This window comes from Podarcis vaucheri, assembly GCF_965113315.1.
Source record: "Podarcis vaucheri genome assembly, chromosome: Z".
Lineage (NCBI taxonomy): Eukaryota > Metazoa > Chordata > Lepidosauria > Squamata > Lacertidae > Podarcis > Podarcis vaucheri.
The window spans coordinates 37,004,311-37,025,142 of record NC_138758.1 but is presented as its reverse complement, the minus strand read 5'-3'; the positions used below and the strand labels follow the sequence as shown (position 1 = coordinate 37,025,142).

Here is a 20,832-nt window from a genome sequence, read left to right as displayed (position 1 = left end):
GGACAAAAGTTAAAGCTTTAGTGAAATCAGGAATCTGGAGCTAAAACGTGAGTCTTTTGGAGTTCAGGCAGAGAGAAAAACTTTCCGAGTAGGAACTCCAGAACCCTGTCCTGTTAGGCTCGGTGGCCAAGTATTCTGGGATGCCTCCATGACAACAGCAAAAAAACCCAGAGAAGCCCAGTTGCCCTTCTTACCTTCCATTATAATTCTTGGGATCGTACATTTTTCTTGCTCGGTAATATACTAGCCTCCAAGGCCTTGGAATTCCCTGAGCTTCAGAAGAATTGATAAAGATGCATTAAAATCGACATTTTGTGATTAAAGGCAATCTACATTAAGGACCTAATTGGATTATGGGTTGCTGATTTTGCAGCAGTTATGTTATGATTGTGTTTTTATACACCAAAATATTACCACCCTTTATTCAATTTAAATAATAAGCCCAGCATTTATTCGTTATGAACCTTGTTCTCTCTGGGAACATGTTCTCAGAGGCCAGCTAAGGAAAACTATACATCACATTAGAAAAAACATGGAACTTTTTGATTTCTTAATGACTGTGGTTGATCTTTTTCTTTAGGGGTTTTCCCTCTTTCTGAGAGGTTAAAAATAAAATTCACTCCATCAGCCCTGTTTGGACCACATGAGCTCCATCATGCATCATCTCCCTAAATTGTCATCTGTGAGCAGCCATTCCATCAGGCTGCCTCAGTGTGGGAGAGAGAGGAAGCTGAAGGCCATCAGCTTGGCCAAAAGACCAGCTCCATCAGAGCCTTTGACTCCTGAAGTATGCAAATTGGTAATTGTGAGAACAGCTGTTTAAAGGGACCTCAGTTTCATTCCCGCCCTTCCCTCCCTGATGTTGCTGGACACCCATTAGTCCCAATCATCACGGTCAATGGTGATGGGAGTTCATAGAATTGGAAAGTACCCCAAGGGTCATCTAGTCCAACCCCCTGCAATGCAGGAATCTCAACTAAGAATCCCTAACAGATGGCCATCCAATCTCTGTTTAAAAACCTCCAGCAAAGCAGAGTTCACAATCTCCCAAGGGAGTCTGTTCCACTGTCAAACTACTCTTACTGTCAGAAAGTTCTTCTTGATGGTTTTGTGCAGTAATATCTACAGAACCAAAGGTTCTCCATCCCTGACTAACTTGTATATAACTAGCTAGCTTGTGCCCAGAACTGCTTGGGAATCCAAGAAATGAAGAAACCCACGGCAGTTTTGTAAGATTTCAGTTCGCCATCTTGATTCAAAATGGCGTCCAGTGGTATCCAAACAAACCTAAATACCTGCTCCGCGATCTCAGGAACCAACATGCTGAATTTGGCTACGGTATCTTAACAAGTGTCCATACACATGTGTCCATACACATGGTAAAACAAACAACTTTCCCAAATATATAATAGATTATGGTTTGATTCGGACAAAGGAGGGAATTTGGACAGCTTCACAAATGTGCTAGAGAGGCAAATCTTTTAGCAAGACTACCCATCACTACCAAGTCACCCACAAAAGCCGCCCAGTCAAATACTCACCAATCTTTGCACCAAACAAGTTTTTAGTTTTCAGTTTGTTGATGGATTCTCTTTCTTGGGGGAACCTGTGAGCAAAGAGGAGTTTTTCTGCAGACTCTATCCCAGTGTCTTTCAAGAAGGCCTCAACATTGTGCCGCAGCTGATTGTTTTCTTTCTTGGAAAATTTGCCAAACCGCACAACAACGCCTACATCATTTCCAAGGGAGAATAGGAAAGTTTCAGATTTCAGACCTTGCCCTTCAGCGTTAATCACTCATTCATAACGCTGAGTAGTTTTCAGGGCCACGTATACCTTGCAGTGTTGCAACATGAGCCTCACGGATAACTTGTCTACTGTCAGCTTTTGTGAAACTGGCCATTTTTCAGGACTCCTAAATTGTGCTTGGTGCTCCCATAAAACAGGTGCAGTAACCTTTGGGTCTCTAGATACAGTGGTACCTCGGGTTAAGAACTTAATTCGTTCTGGAGGTCTGTTCTTAACCTGAAACTATTCTTAACCCCACTTTAGCTAATAGGGCCTCCCACTGCTACTGTATCGTCGCCACACGATTTCTGTTCTCATCCTGAAGCAAAGTTCTTAACCCAAGGTACTATTTCTGGGTTAGCGGAGTCTGTATCCTGAAGTGTCTTTAACCTGAAGCATAGGTAACCCGAAGTAGCACTGTATTGCTGAACTCCAGCTGCCAACGGCCCCATCGCGTTTAGCCAGTGGCGAGGTATGATGGGAGTTGGAAGCTCAGCAACCTCTGGATGGCCATAGCTTCTCTACACCTACCATAAAATGATAAGCTAGCTGTAGATGTGGGTTTGGGTCTTGGTTATTAGGACAAACACCAAATGTTTGCCATCTCAAAGCCAGAGGTGGGAAACATTGTGACCCTCCACATGGTTGCTAGACTTTTATCTCCCACCATCCTTGACCATTAGCAGCCATGTTGTCTGGGGCAGACAGGAGTTAAGAGTCCAACAACATTTGGAGGGCCACAAGTTCCCCACCCCTGCTGAGCATGTACACACCTACACATGCACGAGTGACATATATGAGGGCAGACCATGCTCTTTGATTTTCTGAATTGGGAGTCAAGAAACGTGGTGTCCCAACCTTTCCCCCACAAAATAAGCAACATCTAGAGAACTACCGGTTACTCACCACTGTTATGCCCCTTGCAAAGAGCACATGTGTGTATGTGTAAAACCTACCATTCCATCAGGTTATCTTGGTGGGAAAGAAGGACTCTCCACCAGTTCTGCCAGAATACCAGCTGCAACAGAAACCTCCTACCCCTAAACTGTTTCTGTGTCAGCTGGTTATTAAAGCCCGTTTGGTGCCTGAGTTTGTGTTTTCCTCTGCCTGCCATGTCCTCCTTTCCTTATGTGCTGTCTTTTAAAAATTGTGGGCCCATAAGAAGTGACTGCTTTGTTTTAAGGGATTGTATGTAAGCCACTCAGGGCCTCTTTTGGTTGAAGAACGGGGCACATGTGGTCTGAATAAATATACATATATATATATATATATATATATATATATATATATATATATATATATGCTTTCGTAGATTTTCACGGGTATAGGAATGCAGGTTTTGGTGTCTTCGGGTGTCTTCCCGTGTAAGAGTCGGGGTGTCTGTGCGACGTTTCGACGAGGTCTCACTCGTCATCTTCAGGCTGGTGCTTTCGGCTTCTTGTTACTCTGTTCCAGTAACAAGAAGCCGAAAGCACCAGCCTGAAGATGACGAGTGAGACCTCGTCGAAACGTCGCACAGACACCCCGACTCTTACACGGGAAGACACCCGAAGACACCAAAACCTGCATATATATATATATATATATATATATATATATACACACACACACAAAAATACACACCCTTTCTTTCAATAAATACATACATATAACAACATTTGCATTCCACCTTTCCTCCCAGGATGAAAGGGTAGTGTACACTTTCCTCCCCCTCTGCATTTTCATTATTTGAGTATTAATCACCTGTACATAACACTTTGGAGATTATGCAAAGAAATTGCCATGACCTTTGATTTACTGAAGAGCCTACCCAAGTGAAAGGTGTTCTCACTCAGGACTGTACACACCTTTTTTCTTAAAATTTCTAAACCTGACCAGGTCCCGACCAGCCAACTGTCTGATCGCTGAATCACTCAGGGTCCTGATGTGAGGAATGAACTCTTCCAGCTCCTTGGTGGCAGAGTCCAGATCTTTCATTGAAAGCTGGGAAAATTCTACAAACTCATTGTCCACAAGGGAAAACTTGCTGGAAGACGATTCCTCAGCGTCTGAATGGACAGGAGTTGGAGATTTCTGTGGCCTGTTAGGAGAGCAAAATGTGAGGCCTGCATACTATTACTGGTACTTGTTGGCACTGAAAATCGCTTTGTGATGCCAGGGGAAAGCCTGGCATTAGCTTGTGAGACACTGACAAAAGCCACACTTCACCAAGACTCCAGTCTTGGAAAGATTACTTACTAGGTGACCTGATCAACGAGCCCAGTGATGCTTATGCAGTGTTGGAATAGCATATCTAATGCTTGAGTGTAAGATTCTTGGAATGTGTTGTGTATATTGAAACAATTTACTATGCACACAAGCTTGGATAAGGAATACTAGTGGTGGCTGGCAGCTGAAACAGTCTTTTTAGTACAATCCGGCACTCCAACCATGGAAACGTTTTACAATTTGGGGGGAATTAATACAGCCAATTATTATTATGAAGAAGTGTGCATGCACACAAAAGCTTATACCCAGAACAAACTTAGTTGGTCTCTAAGGTGCACTGCGTCAGACCAACACGGATACCTACCTGAATCTGATTGGCTGTGTTTCTAGATTGTAAGCCAGTGGGAAGCAACTATTTCTGATACCTGTAAGCTGCCTGGAGTGCCTTTTTCAGCTGAAGTGGCAAAGGAAGGAAGGCTTCAACACTCCTAAGCTCCACCCTCTCTCTAGTGCATCTTCTGAATCCCAGACTCCCACACATCTGGGACAGATCTGGGTCGAGACACACAAGAGATCTGTTGCCAACAAACTTGTTTTAGCCTTCAGCCTGTGCATGAAGCCCTTCACCCTTTTGTTAAACATCAATTTAAATACTAAAGCAGTTCATGTTTTCCTCACACCTGCCAAGAAAGCCCATCCATGGGTAAGGTACTTACCCACCATCAGAAGCATTCGTGCTGGGAGCATTTTTACGCTTATGTGATTTCTTTTGTGTGGCAGGGCTGCTGAAGTTCACAGTTCTGTCCAACTTATTCACCTCATTGTTCTCCTCTTGGGAAAGGTCTGAGGGCTGTGTTAAGGGTACAGGAGGAGGCAAAGGTGTAAAGAAGTCCTCCTTCACGTCCTCTGTGTCACTGCAGTTGGTTGTATTGTGCTTGTGCAATCCTGCATTTTCCAAGTCACTGGCTTCAAGCTGGCTGTTGGCCTCTTCTGGAGTTTCAGGTTTTTTACGCTTTTTCTTCTTCTTCCGTGCAATGGGACTACAGAACTCCACAGTTTTGTCTGACTCAGTTGCCTCTTTTCTCTCCTTCTGGGAAAGGTCTGAGTGCTGTGTTACGAGTACTGCAGAAAGTGAAGGTGCAAAGAGGTCCTTTTGTGTGTCCTCTGTGTCACTGCAGTCTGTTCTATTGTGCTTGTGCAAATTCAGAGGGTGAGCCCTAATATCTGTGAGCCTGTCAGAAGCTCCATTTGCCTCGGCCTGCTCTGTTAACAAGAGCACTTTTGCCTTCTTCTTCTTCTGAACAGGTGTGGATTCAGAGACATAACCTGCATTTTCCAAGTCACTGGCTTCAAGCTGGCTGCTGGCCTCTTCTGGAGTTTCAGCTTTTTTACGCTTTTTCTTCTTCTTCCGTGAAATAGGACTACAAAACTCCACAGTTTTGTCTGACTCAGTTGCCTCTTTTTTCTCCTTCTGGGAAAGGTTTGAGTGCTGTATTACGAGTACTGCAGGAGGTGCAGGTGCAAAGAGGTCCTTTTGTGTGTCCTCTGTGTCACTGCAGTCTGTTCTATTGTGCTTGTGCAAACTCGGAGGGTGAGCCCTAATATCTGTGAGCCTGTCAGAAGCTCCATTTGCCTCGGCCTGCTCTGTTAACAAGAGCACTTTTGCCTTCTTCTTCTTCTGAACAGGTGTGGATTCAGAGACATAACCTGCATTTTCCAAGTCACTGGCTTCAAGCTGGCTGCTGGCCTCTTCTGGAGTTTCAGCTTTTTTATGCTTTTTCTTCTTCTTCCGTGCAATGGGACTACAAAATTCTGCAGTTTTGTCCAACTGAGGTGTCTGCTTTTTCTCCTGCAGGGAAAGATCTAAGCGCTGCATTAAGGGTACCACAGGATGCAGGCTGCTGGTCTTTTCTGGAGTCTCAGGAATGCAAAAGTCTCTGCCACCCTCTTGTTCACTATGTTGATACTTCCTCTTTTTCTTATTACATACGCGAGTTTCTGTTCCAGACTTGCTATTCAGCTCACTGTCTGTTGGGATCCAAGTAGCATCCGACTCAGAGTCTGGAATCTCTTTCCCAGCTTTTATGTTCTTTGTTTTTTTTCTACAGGCCCCAGTAGCTTCTGTATCCTCAACAAGCCAAGGAAAAATTGAGGAATGTCCGGAAGATGGAGGCGAGCAAGGGGCAGCCTTCACAGGTTGGTCATCCCCCTGTCCATTAAGGCCCTCCTTCCTCTTCTTTTTCTTTTTCTTCTTCACCAATTCTGGGAAATGAAAGCCATTTGAGGCTGATGATGCATCAGCTCTGTGCATAATTTCCTTTAAAAGGAGAGGTGGCAAATAAATAAATAAATAAATAAATAAATAAATAAAATAAAATAATAATAAATTATTTATACCCCGCCCATCTGGCTGGGTTTCCCCAGCCACTCTGGGCAGCTCCCAACCTAAAACATGATACAGCATTTAAAATTCAAACAGTCTTAAAAGTATTTAGGCCAACTACTGCGGCGCTTCAGTGCTAGTTTGCAGTTATTTACTTATTATATTCACATCTTGCCTTTTCATGCAAGGAACTCAATGTGGTGTACGTAGTTCTCACCTCCCCATTCTATCCTCAGAGCAAACTTGCTAGACAGGTTAGTCTGAGAGATGGGCTGACTGGACCAAGGTCACCCAGTAAGCTTCATGATTCAATATGAATTTAACCCACGTCCAGCACTCTTAACTGTTACACTACTCTGCAATATATTGGTATTGGGAGATATACCCCACAGATCTCTCCGCAGGTTGTTTTTCAGTTCCCGAAGAAGGCCTTTAAACTCACTGGGTAGGTTTGAAAGTAAAACCTGTATTTTCCCCCAACATCTCTGCATTGGTTGCAGGGCTGCTGTCTGGATTTTGAGTTTTTTGGTTGTTTTTTGTTTTGCAATTTAAAGACTACCGTATTTTTCACCCCATAAGGCGCACCGGCCCATAGGGTGCACCTACCGTATTTTTCGCCCTATAAGACGCACTTTTCCCCCTCCAAAAATGAAGGGGAAATGTGGGTGCGTCTTATGGGGCGAATGCAGGCTTTCGCTGAAGCCTGGAGAGCGAGAGCGGTAGGTGCGCACCGACCCCTCTCGCTCTCCAGGCTTCGCAGACCTCTCGGCAAGCAGCGGGAACACTCCCGCTGCTTGGGGAGAGTTGCCTGCATCCCGAAGCCTGCGGGCGCTGATCTCAGCGCGTCCAGGCTTCGCGGATCTCTCAAGCAGCGGGAACGCTCCCGCTGCTTGGGGAGAGTTGCCGGCATCCCGAAGCCTGCGGGCGCTGATCTCAGCGCGTCCAGGCTTCGTGGATCTCTCCTCAAGCAGTGGGAACGCTCCCGCTGCTTGGGGAGAGTTGCCGGCATCCCGAAGCCTGCGCGCGCTGATCTCAGCGCGTCCAGGCTTCGCGGATCTCTCCTCAAGCAGCGGGAACGCTCCCGCTGCTTGGGGAGAGTTGCCGGCATCCCGAAGCCTGCGCGCACTGATCTCAGCGCGTCCAGGCTTCGCGGACCTCTCGGCAAGCAGCGGGAACGCTCCCGCTGCTTGGGGAGAGTTGCCGGCATCCTGAAGCCTGCGTGCGCTGATCTCAGCGGGTCCAGGCTTCGCGGATCTCTCCTCAAGCAGCGGGAACGCTCCCGCTGCTTGGGGAGAGTTGCCGGCATCCCGAAGCCTGCGCGCGCTGATCTCAGCGCGTCCAGGCTTCGCGGATCTCTCCTCAAGCAGCGGGAACGCTCCCGCTGCTTGGGGAGAGTTGCCGGCATCCCGAAGCCTGCGCGCGCTGATCTCAGCGCGTCCAGGCTTCGCGGATCTCTCCTCAAGCAGCGGGAACGCTCCCGCTGCTTGGGGAGAGTTGCCGGCATCCCGAAGCCTGCGCGCGCTGATCTCAGCGCGTCCAGGCTTCGCGGATTTCTCCTCAAGCAGCGGGAACGCTCCCGCTGCTTGGGGAGAGTTGCCGGCATCCCGAAGCCTGCGCGCACTGATCTCAGCGCGTCCAGGCTTCGCGGATCTCTCCTCAAGCAGCGGGAACGCTCCCGCTGCTTGGGGAGAGTTGCCGGCATCCCGAAGCCTGCGCGTGCTGATCTCAGCGCGTCCAGGCTTCGCGGATCTCTCCTCAAGCAGCGGGAACGCTCCCGCTGCTTGGGGAGAGTTGCCGGCATCCCAAAGCCTGCGCGCGCTGATCTCAGCGCATCCAGGCTTCGCGGATCTCTCCTCAAGCAGCGGGAACGCTCCCGCTGCTTGGGGAGAGTTGCCGGCATCCCGAAGCCTGCGCGCGCTGATCTCAGCGCGTCCAGGCTTCGCGAATCTCTCCTCAAGCAGCGGGAACGCTCCCGCTGCTTGGGGAGAGTTGCCGGCATCCCGAAGCCTGCGCGCGCTGATCTCAGCGCGTCCAGGCTTCGCGGATCTCTCCTCAAGCAGCGGGAACGCTCCCGCTGCTTGGGGAGAGTTGCCGGCATCCCGAAGCCTGCGCGCGCTGATCTCAGCGCGTCCAGGCTTCGCGGATCTCTCCTCAAGCAGCGGGAACGCTCCCGCTGCTTGGGGACAGTTGCCGGCATCCCGAAGCCTGCGCGTACTGATCTCAGCGCGTCCAGGCTTCGCGGATCTATCCTCAAGCAGCAGGAACGCTCCCGCTGCTTGGGGAGAGTTGTCGGCATCCCGAAGCCTGCGCGCGCTGATCTCAGCGCGTCCAGGCTTCGCGGATCTCTCCTCAAGCAGCGGGAACGCTCCCGCTGCTTGGGGAGAGTTGCCGGCATCCCGAAGCCTGCGCGCGCTGATCTCAGCGCGTCCAGGCTTCGCGGGACCTCTTCTCAAGCAGCGGGAGCCACCGCTGGGCTCCCACAGCTTGCAGAGAGCTGCCTGTTTGGGGGCTGGGGTCGGGGGAAGCTCTTGCTGCCCCAGCCCCGCGCCTGGGGGAAAATAATTTTTCCCCTTTATTTCCCCCCCAAAAAACTAGGTGCGTCTTATGGGACGGTGCGTCCTATAGGGCGAAAAATACGGTAGTATTTTGGGCCCTGGGGCCTCGCCACGGGTTTCGCGCTGCAGGCTGCTGTCCACAAGCCTTGGGAGCCCGGTGCGCACTGACCCCTCTCGCTCTCCAGGCTTCAGCGAAAGCCTGCATTTGCCCCATAGGACGGACACACATTTCCCCTTCATTTTTGGAGGGGAAAAAGTGTGTCCTATAGGGCAAAAAATATGGTAACTTCATCAGCTGCATGATACATTTTCTTGGGTTGCATTTCTGTGAATAATGTTTGTTAGAAACTTTCATACTTTTGAGAACCTGTCAGGGATATAAGTGTAAATATATACAGTAGTACCTCGGGTTAAGTACTTAATTCGTTCCGGAGGTCCGTTCTTAACCTGAAACTGTTCTTAACCTGAAGCACCACTTTAGCTAATGGAGCCTCCTGCTGCCGCTGCGCCACCGAGAACAATTTCTGCTCTCATCCTGAAGCAAAGTTCTTAACCTGAAGCACTATTTCTGGGTAAGTGGAGTCTGTAACATGAAGCGTCTGTAACCTGAAGCGTATGTAACCTGAGGTACCACTGTAAAAGGTTTGTTCATATATTGGTTTGCTATACTAAGATGAGATCATCCAAAACAGCTGTTACATCATGCACCTAAGGGAAACACTTTAGGCATCTGACAAAATGGGACCAGTGCACAAAAGCTTCTGTACTACAGGAGATGAAGTCAACATAGTGCCCTCCAAACTTTCATAACAAGCTGCCTTATATCAAGTTAGACCATTGGTCCATCTAGTTCAGTACTGTCTACACTGATTGGCTCTTCAGGGTTTCAAGTATGAATCATTCCCAGCCCTATCTGAAAAAGCTGGGACCTTCTGCATTCAAGGCAGATGCTCTACCACTGACCTGCAGCCCTAATCATAAGAACATAAGAAGAGTTCTTCTGGATCAGAAGAGTTCTTGTAACCACCAAGCAGAAATTGAGGTCACCAGCACTCCCTCCTTCTCTGGTAACCAGCAAGTAGTATATCCTACCTATGGTTATAAAATTTTATGATGCACACACACAGCAGACATACACTCCACAGAAAACCAATCCTTCCATCATCAAAATTTAGGAAATATTCCCTGAGAAAACAGAACAATCCTAAAAAACCATCATGGCTCTCCTAATGACCTAAAGAGAAGCCTTTCTTGATACATTAGTTCTTTCACTTCCAAATCCTGTCTTAAGGGCATTCTTTGTGTATGAATAGGGTGGACCTGTGACCTGGATTCAAGAACTAAAGTATTTACTTCAAAAGAATAGCCAGACTGCCCAGGTAATGCAACCAGTAAAACATGGGAAGGCAAACTAAGGCCTGGGGGGCGGGGCAGCAGATCCAGCCCAATCACCTTCTAAATTGGCCTGCAGATGGTCCGGGAATCAGCGTGTTTTTACATGAGTAGAATGTGTGCTTTTATTTAAAATGCACCTCTGTGTTATTTGTGGGTCATAGGAATTGGTTCATTTTTTCTTCTTCTTCAAAATATAGTCCGCGCCCCCCCTCAAGGTCTGAGGGACCGTGGACCGGTCCCCTGCTGAAAAAGTTTGCTGACCCCTGCAGTAAAACATTATCAGGTATCCTGGCAGATAGGAGAGAAGCCACACTCTCAAATGTCTGTGGCAGTCTGCCTCTTTCTGTGATATTTTTCTGGGTGGTCTTTGGCTAAGGGGTTGAGCATTGTTGAGAGTCTTTAAAGCGGCTTACAAACCTTTGCTCTGAGCCTCTCATCTCCTTGCAAGGAGGGGGGAACTCTGTCACACAACAGAAAATTAAAGATCTGCCTTGCTTTCACTGGATCTTGCCTCCATCCATTCTTCTCTCACTGATCATGGACTTAGGGGACTCAAGAGTCTGTTGGAGAATTGGGCAGCAAAAGCCAATCCCATTCCCCCCCCTACAATACTAATATCAAACATCTCACACACAGATGAGGCCTTGCTGGTGGTGCCACCATTGAGGGTTGCCTGGTTGGTCCTGACTCATGACAGGGCCTTATCAGTGGTGGTTTCAGGTTTGTCATATGCCTTCTCTAGTGAGGCTAGTCTGTCTCCAATGTTATTAACTTTCAGGAGGAATTTGAAATTGTCAAGCTTACCCAGATATTTGGTGGCTGAAAAACACTGATCCTGGCAGTCCTGAAAACGGTGGATGAAATGCCATTTTAGAACTGTTTTAAGAGTTTGCTTTTTTAAAACTGTGGATGGGTTTCCCACCTTGGGCTCCTTTGGGATGGATGAGATGAAAATTTAATAAATAAAAACAAATAAATTGGCCCCAGCCACCGTGACCAACAATCAGCGATAAACTGGTTAGAGCAAGCGTGCGATATGAATAAATGCAGTATACAAAGGAGTAACCCACGTGGAAGCGCTTTAGGCACCTATAATACTAAATACTGTAAAGAAGAAGAAGAGTTTGGATTTGATACCCCGCTTCATCATTATCCAAAGGAGTCTCAAAGCGGCTAACATTCTCCTTTCCCTTCCTCCCCCAAAACAAACACTCTGTGAGGTGAGTGGGGCTGAGAGACTTCAGGGAAGTGTGATTAGCCGAAGGTCATCCAGCAGCTGCATGTGGAGGAGCGGAGACGAGAACCCGGTTCCCCAGATTAGGGAGTCTATCGCTCTTAATCACTACACCACACTGGCTCTCCAAAGCAATTAAGCATCCCTTCCTGCTTCGAAAACAGCATCCCGAGAACCCTAATTCCTCTTTACGAACTGGCCAGGCTACTGTAATGCGAGATAAACACACGAAAATATACCTGATGCATCTGCTTCTTCTTCGGTAAGAGATCGAGGAAAAGCGGTCCAGCACACGCGCCACAGGCTCCACTTCCGGTTGTTTTTCACCGTTTCCTCCCCTCGGCGGAAGGAGCGTGTTGACTTGGAAAGGCTAGAGCGCCTCGGCCGAACTTTCGAAATACGTTTCATCCCCGCCCCTGCGAGTTGGTTGGAGAGAGGAATAATCTCCGGAGCGGAGAGGCGGGACGCGTCTTTTCGGGAGACCAGGAGATTGTGCTAAACATGGGAGGGTTGGATTGGGTTCTGAGCGGCTATTTTAAGCAGAGCGATGTGTGTGACATACCCAGAGCTCTTTAGATAAAGGGTGATGTTAGAAAGCGGACCCAGGTAAGAGGCCAAGGCTCAAGCATCTGCTAAGCTACGGTGATCACTGCGTGTGGTATTTGAGCCGGTTAGCTTCTCTTTCTCGAAGCCTCAGCCCACTTCACAGGGTTGTTGTTGCGTCTGTCTCTGTAATAGCGTTACACAGCAGAGAGAAATAAGCACAATAAAGCAGATGCAAACGAACTGCGCCCTTTTAAAACGAAGAGTGCCGCCAAATCAATGAGCGATCAGAAACAATTTAAAAAATACAGGCGCAACTAGAATTTCGCTGTGAGTTCAAGGCAGCACGTGGAGTTTTGTTTTCCTTTTCTCCTGGTGACGCGAGAAACTCTGCCGTCCAATCAGCGCCGGCCTAAGGTCCTGCGTTCCCGCCTCCCTTTCATTTGGCGCAACCTTCGCAGGGCGCGCAGGCGCCGTGCGTGCGGAGGCGAGCGAAGAGTTTTTGTGCGTGTGTGCTAACTATATATATATGTGTGTACGTATATCTATATCGGACGCATCGTCCCCGGCAGTGAGAATGACCCGCCTACTGTTTTATAAGTCTATGCAAAATGAGTAATGAAGCAGAAGAGCGGCAAGCAGAAGAGCGGCAAGCCGAGTCTGAGGCGACTCTACTGCTTTTCCTAACTCTAGGGTTGCGGGAGGGGAGAAGAGCGGCAAACAGAGCCTGAGGCGACTCTAAGGTTTTCCTAATTCTAGGGTGGCGGGAGAGCGGGGAAAAGACTTTTTGAGCACGCGCGTTTGTGCTCTTGCCTCTCATTTACTTATCTACTACTGTGGGCGGAGCCAGGGAGGCGGGGCCAAGAGTCTAGAAAAAGGAGGTTCGGATGCAGGCTTGGTCTCTTTCGCTGGAGCGAGAGGCTTCCGTCGCGTGGTGGGCGGGGTCAGTGCCTGGCGGAACAGCTTGAGCGAGCGGAGAGAACGAGAGAGCGAGAGCCGGAGGCAGCAAGGTTGTCCGCGCCTACGGGCCGGCTGTGGCAGCCACGTTGCCTCACGGGCACCTGTCCGGAGCAGGAGGTGAGTGAGGCGAGGGGCTGGCGGTATGTGGGAGGCTTATGAGGGGCTGCGGCGAAGGTGTGGGGAGGAGGGCAAGGAGTAATGCAGCAACTCAACAGTTGCTTATGGTTGCGGGGCTGGCACGGCTATTCCCCGCTTCAGGTACCCCCCGCAGCATCTCTCTGTCCCTCCAGTTCTGCATGTCAGAAAGTGCCTTTGCTGCATCCCTTTCCCCCCACTGTCAGGGGAGAGTCCCCGTGAAATGTGCGTGTAATTCGCATGTTACACTTAGGGTCGGTTCCGGGGGGTTCCTCTCGTTTCCGCGAAGTCTCTAAAAGACGGGAATTCTTGGGGTCGCTGCCGCTGCGCAGACGGCAAGGTGGAGGGCTGCTTACCGGGCTTTGGAAGAAGACGCGGGGGGTTCCCGGAGTTACTTGTGTAGCTGTATGTAGCCCCTCTTTCCTTATACGTGAAGTAACTTTAGCCCCTGAAGAGATACACATTATACATTTGTAGCATTGTTCTTTGTGGCAATTTGTAGCAATTCTATGCCAACGGTACAGTTTAGTACAGTCTAATGTTTTTTAAATAACATTTTTTAAAAGTTAAATATTGTTTTGGTTTGCAAAAGTACATGCATTGTCTTTTTCAGGTTGTAGGCTTTTTACATTTGAAGTGAGACATTAATGTTGTATGCAGAATAAAGTTGGGGAAGAAGAGGGGGGAGAGGGGGTGGGTTGGGCATGGTAATGCTTGGTCTTTGTGTGTTGTTTTTATGTCAGCGTCGCTTGGGTCGTTTCCCTTTCTATCCATTTAATTTCCTTGGTACTGAGAGAGGTGGAGGGCAGGCATGGCTGGTTGCCTTTAGCGGGCTGCAGTGAGATTTGTTTGCCTGCGGGCATGGGGGGATTGTTGGGTTGTTAGCCATATTGATTCATATGTTGTTGGTGGGTTCTTGTTGTTTTGTTGGGTACTGCCTGAGAATGTTGAGCTGTTGACTTCTTAGGTAACCCAAGCTGAATCTCTCAACAGAACCATCTGGCAGTGGGTGCCTCCCCATACACATGGGTAGTGGGGTATCTAGTCATGCAGATATTATCACTGCCTGCTTTGTAAGACAGCAGAAATATTGTCAAGGCCACGGGAGGATTAACCCAGGGAACAGGTAATTAATGTGTTCCAAGAATGGGGATGAGGTGAGACAAGAGTTCTGTCCTTGCAGAAAATCCACAGAAAAATACAGCTGTAGTGTGTCCAAGTGCTGCACCTCTGCTGTCAGGATCGGACCATTTTGCCATCCAGAGGGGAGTCTGAGGCTACTGAAAGAGTTTGTCTGCTTTCCTTTGCTCTTTACATTCCTCATTCTCTGAATAAAATCCATTTAAGAAACAAGCTTGGTGTCCTTTATTGCCTACTTGAATCAAGAAAACCTTGGCCAGTTTGCCAGTACAGTAGCACTGTGGCAGAGCAACTGCTTTGCATTCAGAAGGTCCCAGGTTCAATCCTCAGCATCCCCAGGTAAAGCTGGGGAAGTGCCCTGTCTGAAACCCTGGTGAGTTGCTGCTGATGGACCAATGGTCTTGTCATGGTATGTGGCAGGTTTATATGCTCCTATGCTGATGTGTTCTGCAAAAGTTGAGTTTATCTATCAATTATAACTTCATAACAATTTATAAAGTGCCTAAAATCTAAACATCGGATGATGATTTAAATAGGGTTACCAGATGTCCCCTGACAGTCCCCGGATTTTCAAATCTGTCCCCGGACAAATTCTGTCCCTGGAATGTCCCCAGATTTGCAAATCTGTCCCTGGAAAATGTGGCAGCGGCAGCCTCAGCAGCCTGGAGCCAGCCTGGTAGCGCAGTTGGCTCTGGCTGGCTTCAGGAGCTGCCCGCTGCCGTGATGCCTGCCATTTTTCCTCGCTGGAAGTCCCCATATGATGTGTATTGTGCGCAACACATTATGGGGACTTCTGGAGAGGAAAAATGGTGGGCGCCATGGCAGCGGGCAGCAAGCAGCTCCTGAAGTCAACCAGAGCCAACTGCGCTACCAGGCTGGCTCCAGGCTGCTGAGGCTGCCACCGCCACTGCCAAAGTGGAACCAGGGACGTCAGGTGGTACAGATCCCCTTTCCCCTGCCCCCTTTGTTCTGACTGATCGGGAGAGGGTCAGGAGTTGTGGTTGGCCGTTGCCCGCCCATGACTCCTGAGCCTCCCCCAAACAAAGGGGGAAAGGGGCAGGAGATTAAGGAAGGCTCAGGTGTCACAGGTGGGTGGCGCGCCGTTGCCCAGTTTTTTTTAAAAAAACCCCTGTGCATTTATGTTTCACCGGGTGCGAAAGAAAGGCTTTGCTCCTTTATACAATATGCATGTGTGCTTGGGCCCAGGGTCTTTTGCCTCACCATCCTGACTACTGACTCCCTGTTGCTACTCAGCTTCAAAAAAGTGTCCCCGGATTCACTGAAAAAATTCTGGTAACCATAGATTAAAAAGAACGAATCATGCCCATACACTTAGTCTTAAAAAATACCTACCCATAAGGAAGAGTAAGGAAGTCAAAAGGAGATGCAGATACAGAGTTATGGCTTGAGATAAGAATTCTGCTGTTTAAATAATGGCAATGCATGAAAGGTGTAGTTGTAGTGTCCCTGCACCTAGGCTGTGGAATTCCCTGATAATATTTAGGATGAACCATTAGCACTTTGTTTCAAATGCCTGCATTGAACATAGCCAAATTCATAATTTTATCACTCAGTTCCTTTGTTACGGCATATCACTCTACAGGTGCTTGCTTTTATGCTGCTTTACAGATGTGACTGCCACCTTGTTGATTTGTGCAGTATGCCTGTAAAATAAATGTATTGGGAGGTAGCAGGTTACAAAGAACAGGAAAGAAGTGAGTCAGGGACAGTAGTATTAGGAAGTAATCTTGTGAGTAAGCAAAGAAAAAAATGAATTTGGCAGAGTGAAAGCAAATGGGAAGAAACCAAAGTAACAAATTTGGCTCATCTGCTTTAATGTGTATTTGGGGTAGACATTTATATTTTATTATGGGGAAATTTTAATTGCCTTAAAGCAAGATTATCCAAAGGGATGCGGGTGGCCCTGTGGGTAAAACCTCAGTGCTTAGGACTTGCTGATCGTAAGGTCGGCGGTTCGAATCCCTGCGGCGGGGTGAGCTCCCGTCGTTCGGTCCCAGCTCCTGCCCACCTAGCAGTTCGAAAGCACCCCTAAGTGCAAGTAGATAAATAGGTACCGCTTTCTAGCGGAAAGATAAACGGCGTTTCCGTGTGCTGCGCTGGTGCTGGCTCGCCAGCTGCAGCTTCGTCACGCTGGCCATGTGACCCGGAAGTGTCTTCGGACAGCGCCGTCTCCCAGCCTCTTAAGCGAGATGAGCGCGCAACCCTAGAGTCAGACACGACTGGCCTGTACGGGCAGGGGTACCTTTAAGATTATCCAAGAAGCAGTGAACAGTTTATGTATTAAGGTTCCATAACTAAAGCTGAAGTTTGGGCACCCGTTCACTTGTGATCTTGTGCAGTTGATTTATCACTCCAAATTTATAAGCTGCTTCTCCTCCCCAAAACGAAGCTTTGGAGCTAAAACATTAACCAAACTACTGGACATAATAGCAGTTAATATTCATTGTAAAACTTCCTTAAATTGCATTGCAAAGGCCTTGGCAAATATTAATAAAAGTGTTAATATTCCTCCTGAGCGCAAACTAGGGTGTGAGACTGCCTGGTTTGTCCTGGGAGCACAATAGGTTGCCAGCACAGAGTTGTGCATTTCTTTTCAAGTGTTGGCAGATTCCTTGCTCATTTTGGCCCTGGATGGGTTTTTTTTTTTGGGGGGGTGCATAATGGTCATGACTGAATGAATACCATCAAATCAATTTACATATTAACGTTTGGCAAAATAAACAGCTGATGTACCATTCTTAAGCATCTTTAGTTCAGGGCCACCGTGATGGTCACCAGAGTGCTTATCTCTTCCCCGTTTCTGAAAACCAACCAGAACTCTGACGCAGGGAGCCATCTATTTTTGGCAAATATTTATGCTTTAACACAACCTATGTTGTGCTGCCTTGTCAGGCAGGAAGCTGGGAGATAGATGTATGTGGGGAGTGTTTGTTGGTAAAAGTTACATTGACACATTAAGTCATTCGGTCACAAAATATTGATAGTCATTGTATGTACAGATGTGAACCTGATAGGGGAGCTTCCCCCTGAGGTAACTCAGGAGGGGCTGTAGCTCAGTGATGGAGCTGCAACTACTTTGCATGCAGACAGTACAAGGTTCAGTCCCCGGTATTTCCAAGTAGGGCTTGGAATTGCCCCCTGTTGGGCTGATTTGGCAAGCTCATTTATGTTCTTATGCCAGGCTTGGTATAAGGCAACCTTCTGTGTTACTGAACTTGGCTCAGGTCATTTCTGTGTTCATGTTTTTAAATAATTAAAACAATGATTTATCTTATTTGTGTGTTTATCTGCAGAATGGAGACGTGCTGTTGGTGCACCCCTATTGATTCGGTTGTCACCACCTTAAAGAACTATGCCCATTCTTTACTGCCTCCAGAAAGAGTTGCTGCAGCCAACGAAGACCTTTGTTACTGTTTGGAGTGTGTGGATGAGTATCATAAAGTGAAGGATGAGTTGCCATGCTTACATGAGGTAATTTGCTTTCATTTATAGGCCACCATATCCTGGCTGTGTTGGGGTTAACAGATGACAGAGACAGTCAAAGCAGATTTAGGTAGGCAGAAGACCATAGAATCACAGAGTTGGAAGAGACCACAAGGGCCATCGAGTCCAACCCCCTGCCAAGCAGGAAACACAATCAGAGCACTCCTGACATATGGTTGTCAAGCCTCTGCTTAAGGACCTCCAAAGTAGGAGACTCCACCACACTCCTTGGCAGCAAATTCCACTGTCGAACAGCTCTTACTGTCAGGAAGTTCTTCCTAATGTTTAGGTGGAATCTTCTTTCTTGTAGTTTGGATCCATTGCTCCGTGTCCGCTTCTCTGGAGCAGCAGAAAACAACCTTTCTCCCTCCTCTATGTGACATCCTTTTATATATTTGAACATGGCTATCATATCACCCCTTAACCTCCTCTTCTCCAGGCTAGTTATTGGTTTAGAGATGGGGAGCACAATTCACCTGGTGGGAGAGATGGGCAGTGATGTTGTCAGGTGACTCATTTCCCCCTACCCTATGTGATGAGCAGCACTTTAAAGCGCCAACAACAAAATGTTGGGGCTGCCTAACAAATCTCTATCTATCTTCCAAATGCTGAACACTGCTTTCAGCTCTAAGTTAGTCACTCATGCCCATTAATTTAACGGGGACCAGCTCAGATCGAATACAATCCACTGTAGTGGTTTTGAAGTTGAATTCACAAGGTGGCTGCAGCAACTATGAAAGTAAATTATCTGCAGTTGATTTACTTTGGAACTGAGTCTTTCTTTGTGTAAAATAAAAGTGGTCTGCAAATCCTTTTCTTTGCCTTGTTGCTCTGTTTCTATGTCCTTAAAAATAAAGTCCTTTGTTCCTCTAGTTCTGAAAACAAATTTCAGATTAACCGTTGCTGTTTAGACTTTCAGGTGGTGTTCACTGCTTGTTTTGTCTCTTTCCTTTGGTGTAACTCAAAATCTGAATTGCACAGAGAATAATCTAACAAAGTCTATACAAGTGTTTTTACCAGCTGCAGACTTGGGAGGGTACACCCCCCCACCCAGATTTTTTCTTACCTCTGTTGTGTCCTTCTGTTTTATACTTTTGTATCCTGTTGTAATTAAACTCTAGTTCCCATTTATGGTATATACGGAAGACAGCCCTGGGTCTTTTGACCCTTTAATTAGTTCTCTTTTCTCTCCTATAAAAACTATGCAAGACGCTTTCTTTTAAAGTTTAAATAACAAATAATTTTTACTTTAGTGTACTTGCTGTTGCAGATTAAAATATACAATGCAGGTGGATGTTTCTTAAATTGCTAATACATCTTACATAGGTTACACTGCCACAGACTAACTAATCAAGGCAGACAGTAGCACAACATAACATACCTGATGCTGTAACGGTTAGGACTGTTCTACTAACTGTCATAGAGTTCTACAGCTCTTGCAATTAACCCTTTACATATGCATTTTGGATGCTAACATCCCACATATTGAACCCTTAGGAAGAGTTTTTGCTCATTACATTCTGACATGTCACTCTTTTTTGCTCTTTTTTGAATAACTTTTTACTAGGCTTTGGAATAATACATGATGCATATAAATAGACAAAGTCATCACATGTCATTTATCACAAAAATAGCATAATGTGCAGTAATATCTACAACATATGATTCATCATTAGTGGTCAGTGTATAGTTTATTGGTTCGTGAATTGGTTAAAACAAAAGCAAAGGGGAAACAGTACAGAGTAGAGTTAAAAAATATTTAACATTGTATTGCCAAACATCCAATCAGGAGCCCTTGCGGTTGTGCTTAGATCACCGTATTTTTCGCTCCATAAGACGCTTCTGACCATAAGACGCACCTAGTTTTTAGAGGAGAAAAGCAAGGAAAAAAATATTCTGCGCAGAGCATGTAAGCGGCTCTCACTTTTCTTGCTTTAAACCCTTCCGTCCCTCCTCCCTCTTCGCTGAGAAGCGAGCAGAGCAAGCTGCGCAGCTCTCGCTGAAGCCAGCAGAGCAAGAGCGAGAGCTGCGCAGCGCCTCTTGTTCTGCTGGCTTCCGAGCAAAGCGGGAGGAGGGACGAAAGGGAGCCCTTACAAGGGAGTGTTGAGCAGAGCCTGGCAGCGGCTCTTGCTGGCTTTTCCAGGAGGTGTGGGAAGTGACAGAGGGCAGCCCGTCAATCCCTTCTCCCTCCTCGGGGAAAAGCCCCCAAAAGCTGTACACACGCTCTGTGCGGCTCTTTAAAGGGAGCGCTGAGCAGAGCCTCCTGCCTGCATTCACTCCATAAGACGCACACACATTTCCCCTTACTTTTTAGGAGGGAAAAAGTGTGTCTTATGGAGCGAAAAATATGGTAAGTATCATGCTACTTTTACATTATCAATGAAACAATAAAAAGTTTTGGTGTACAGTGGTTCCTTGGGATGCGAACGGGATCCGTTCTGGAGCCCCATTCGCATCCTGAACAGAGCGTAAGACACGATAGCGCATCTGCGCGGGTCACGTTTTGCCGCTTTTGCGCATGCGTGTGATGTCATTTTGAGCGTCTGCGCATGCATGAGTGGCGAAACGCAGAAGTAACGCGCTCCGTTACTTCCGGGTCGCCGTGGAGCGCAACCCGAAAGCGCTCAACCTGACGCACATTCAATCCAAGGTATGACTGTATTGACGAATTTGGGAGGGGGAGTTCAAAGTGAAGATGATTACATTTAAATTTAAATTGTAAGTGTACTTATTTAGTCCGTATTTCTTGGTCCGATAGTGGTATACAGTCATACCTCATATTACGTTTGCTTCATGATACGTTTTTTCAGGTTGCGTCCTGCAGTGACCCAGAAGTACTGGAGAGGGTTATCTCCAGGTTTTGCCACTTGCACATGCGCAGACGTGCAAAATGACGTCACGCACATGTGCAGAAGCGGCAAATCGCAACCCTCACATGCGCAGACATGCCGGTGCGGGTTGCATTCTATTCATGTTGTGAACGGGCCTCC

At 47.4% G+C, this 20,832-nt stretch overlaps 2 protein-coding genes across 5 annotated transcripts in view; one reads left to right on the top strand and one right to left on the bottom strand.

Moving 5' to 3' along the window:
• TTF1 (transcription termination factor 1) overlaps nt 1-17,899 on the bottom strand; it is a 31,268-nt gene extending 13,369 nt beyond the window's left edge. Inside the window, exons 1-6 of one of the 3 annotated variants that reach the window (XM_082207812.1) lie at nt 17,826-17,899; nt 11,800-11,976; nt 4,710-6,310; nt 3,633-3,865; nt 1,542-1,727; nt 195-273 (exon numbers count right to left, since the gene is read on the bottom strand). In XM_082207812.1, the coding sequence (XP_082063938.1) occupies nt 195-273; nt 1,542-1,727; nt 3,633-3,865; nt 4,710-6,310; nt 11,800-11,808 (2,108 nt within the window). In that variant the 5' untranslated portion in view covers nt 11,809-11,976; nt 17,826-17,899. Of the gene's footprint in view, nt 1-194; nt 274-1,541; nt 1,728-3,632; nt 3,866-4,709; nt 6,311-9,894; nt 10,018-11,130; nt 11,171-11,799; nt 11,977-17,825 lie in introns of those variants that run through there. The other 2 variants (XM_082207813.1, XM_082207814.1) reach the window with 2 other exon arrangements.
• The window catches only part of LOC309523736 (putative helicase senataxin), a 54,388-nt gene continuing 46,548 nt past the window's right edge, over nt 12,993-20,832 (top strand). The window contains exons 1-2 of one of the 2 annotated variants that reach the window (XM_082207792.1): nt 12,993-13,180; nt 17,653-17,830. In XM_082207792.1, the coding sequence (XP_082063918.1) occupies nt 17,654-17,830 (177 nt within the window). In that variant the 5' untranslated portion in view covers nt 12,993-13,180; nt 17,653. The remainder of the gene's footprint in view (nt 13,181-17,652; nt 17,831-20,832) is intronic. The other variant, XM_082207791.1, reaches the window with a different exon arrangement.